The sequence below is a fragment of the Trichinella spiralis genome (genome assembly GCF_000181795.1).
Source record: "Trichinella spiralis strain ISS 195 chromosome Unknown Scfld113, whole genome shotgun sequence".
Classification (NCBI taxonomy): Eukaryota; Metazoa; Nematoda; class Enoplea; order Trichinellida; family Trichinellidae; genus Trichinella; species Trichinella spiralis.
Window position 1 is genome coordinate 93 of NW_003527052.1, and position 1,376 is coordinate 1,468.

The 1,376-nt window shown below is 32.0% G+C and overlaps 1 protein-coding gene across 1 annotated transcript; it reads right to left on the reverse strand.

Annotated features, from left to right (window-relative positions):
• Positions 1 to 236: 236 nt before the first annotated feature.
• On the reverse strand, positions 237 to 1,311 carry Tsp_14728 (histone deacetylase 3). The gene is made up of 5 exons (XM_003371038.1): positions 1,237 to 1,311; positions 1,088 to 1,184; positions 867 to 941; positions 563 to 619; positions 237 to 418 (listed from the first exon to the last, which is right to left on the reverse strand). The coding sequence occupies exons 1-5, from the start codon at positions 1,309 to 1,311 to the stop codon at positions 237 to 239; spliced, it is 486 nt and encodes a 161-aa protein (XP_003371086.1).
• Between the last annotated feature and the right edge of the window lie 65 nt (positions 1,312 to 1,376).

Consider the following 1,376-nt stretch of genomic DNA (forward strand, 5'->3'; position numbering starts at 1 on the left):
AGTAAAATTCTTGATTGTAGTTCATTATCAGATGTTGAAAAGACCAGTGAGCAGTAGCATTATTGGCATATATGAAAAATATATGACATTAATTTGTTTTGTAAATTAAAAAAAGGCATAAATTGAAATTAATAGCTAGTATATCGCATCTACAATTCCCAATCAAAGAGGAATATTCACAGTAATATTTTTTCCTTCATTAAAAGCCATCATGAAAAATAAAAAAAAACATTCATTTATATGTATATGCAGCAAAAGCAATATAAGGACAACATTAGTTCCAGTTGATCGTTTCCAGGAAAAAAATCACCATATTTATGAAATGATACTGTCATGACTCGATTAGTCGTGTAAAACGCTTCTTCAACTCCGTCTCCATGATGACAGTCAATGTCAACATATAATACTATGTCATAAACTATAAAAAAACATCAGTTTTCAACTTAACATGAATCATTAACATTTTATAATGAACATTACTTTAACAATTTTAAGATAGCCAATACAATATCGTTGATGAAACAAAATCCAGACGCTTCATAACTTTTTGCGTGATGCATACCACCATTCCAATTTATAATAATATCACTAGTTCTCATATTCATAACACGTGCACTTGCTGGAATGTATAAAAATAGCTGTATTCTGCAAAACGCTCCACAGGAATGTTGGAAAAAACCCCCCCCTATATTATATATATATATGACTGCAACAAAATAAAATGTTAAAAGGAATTGTGTGCACATAAAAAAGTGTTTCGAGATGCTTTTCACCACTCTAGAGTAGGACGACCCCGGTAATAAAAATCCCGTTTAGTGTTATCGTATCTGCAAAAAAAATAACAAATATAACTTTTCTAAACTTACAAAGAGAGGAGCCAGCAACGGCACGACAGTATTCAAGAACGCCAAAAAATTCTGGACAGTCTGCATCACCACCACCTGAAAAAATTGAGATACAAAAAACAGATCATCATTATTAGATATCCATCAGAATAATATTGCTGCCAGATGTTCCAGATGTCAATGCAGAATTTCATTTAAATAAGAGAGGGCTTTTTATTGCCCAACAATTAATGCAAACTTACGTTTTTTAGATTTTGTTTTCGTTGCCACCTTTATTGCTTCAATGTATTCATTGGTATGAAAAACTTTCAAATCATCTTCCGATGCCCATTCTGTTTTCTGTAAAAGAATAATCGTAATACGCATAAACGGAAATAGCAAAAACAATTACCATAACTTTCATACACTGAGTCAATCCATAACTTTGTACCAAAGAGTCTGTCATTGCAGCTCTGAATGGTTTCATTAGGTGTCTGGAGGTAAAACTGAAGTTACCAATGGTATCTAAACAAATAAATACCCCAACACGAT

What these genes read in the sequence shown, in the direction of transcription:
- Tsp_14728 (XM_003371038.1), bottom strand. Translation starts at nt 1,311, where the DNA reads ATGAAACCATTCAGAGCTGCAATGACAGACTCTTTGGTACAAAGTTAT. An exon ending in GAAAACAAAATCTAAAAAAC is followed by an intron (nt 942 to 1,087) that starts GTAAGTTTGCAT and finishes CAATTTTTTCAG; the next exon opens with GTGGTGGTGATGCAGACTGT. An exon ending in CGTTGCTGGCTCCTCTCTTT is followed by an intron (nt 620 to 866) that starts GTAAGTTTAGAA and finishes TATACATTCCAG; the next exon opens with CAAGTGCACGTGTTATGAAT.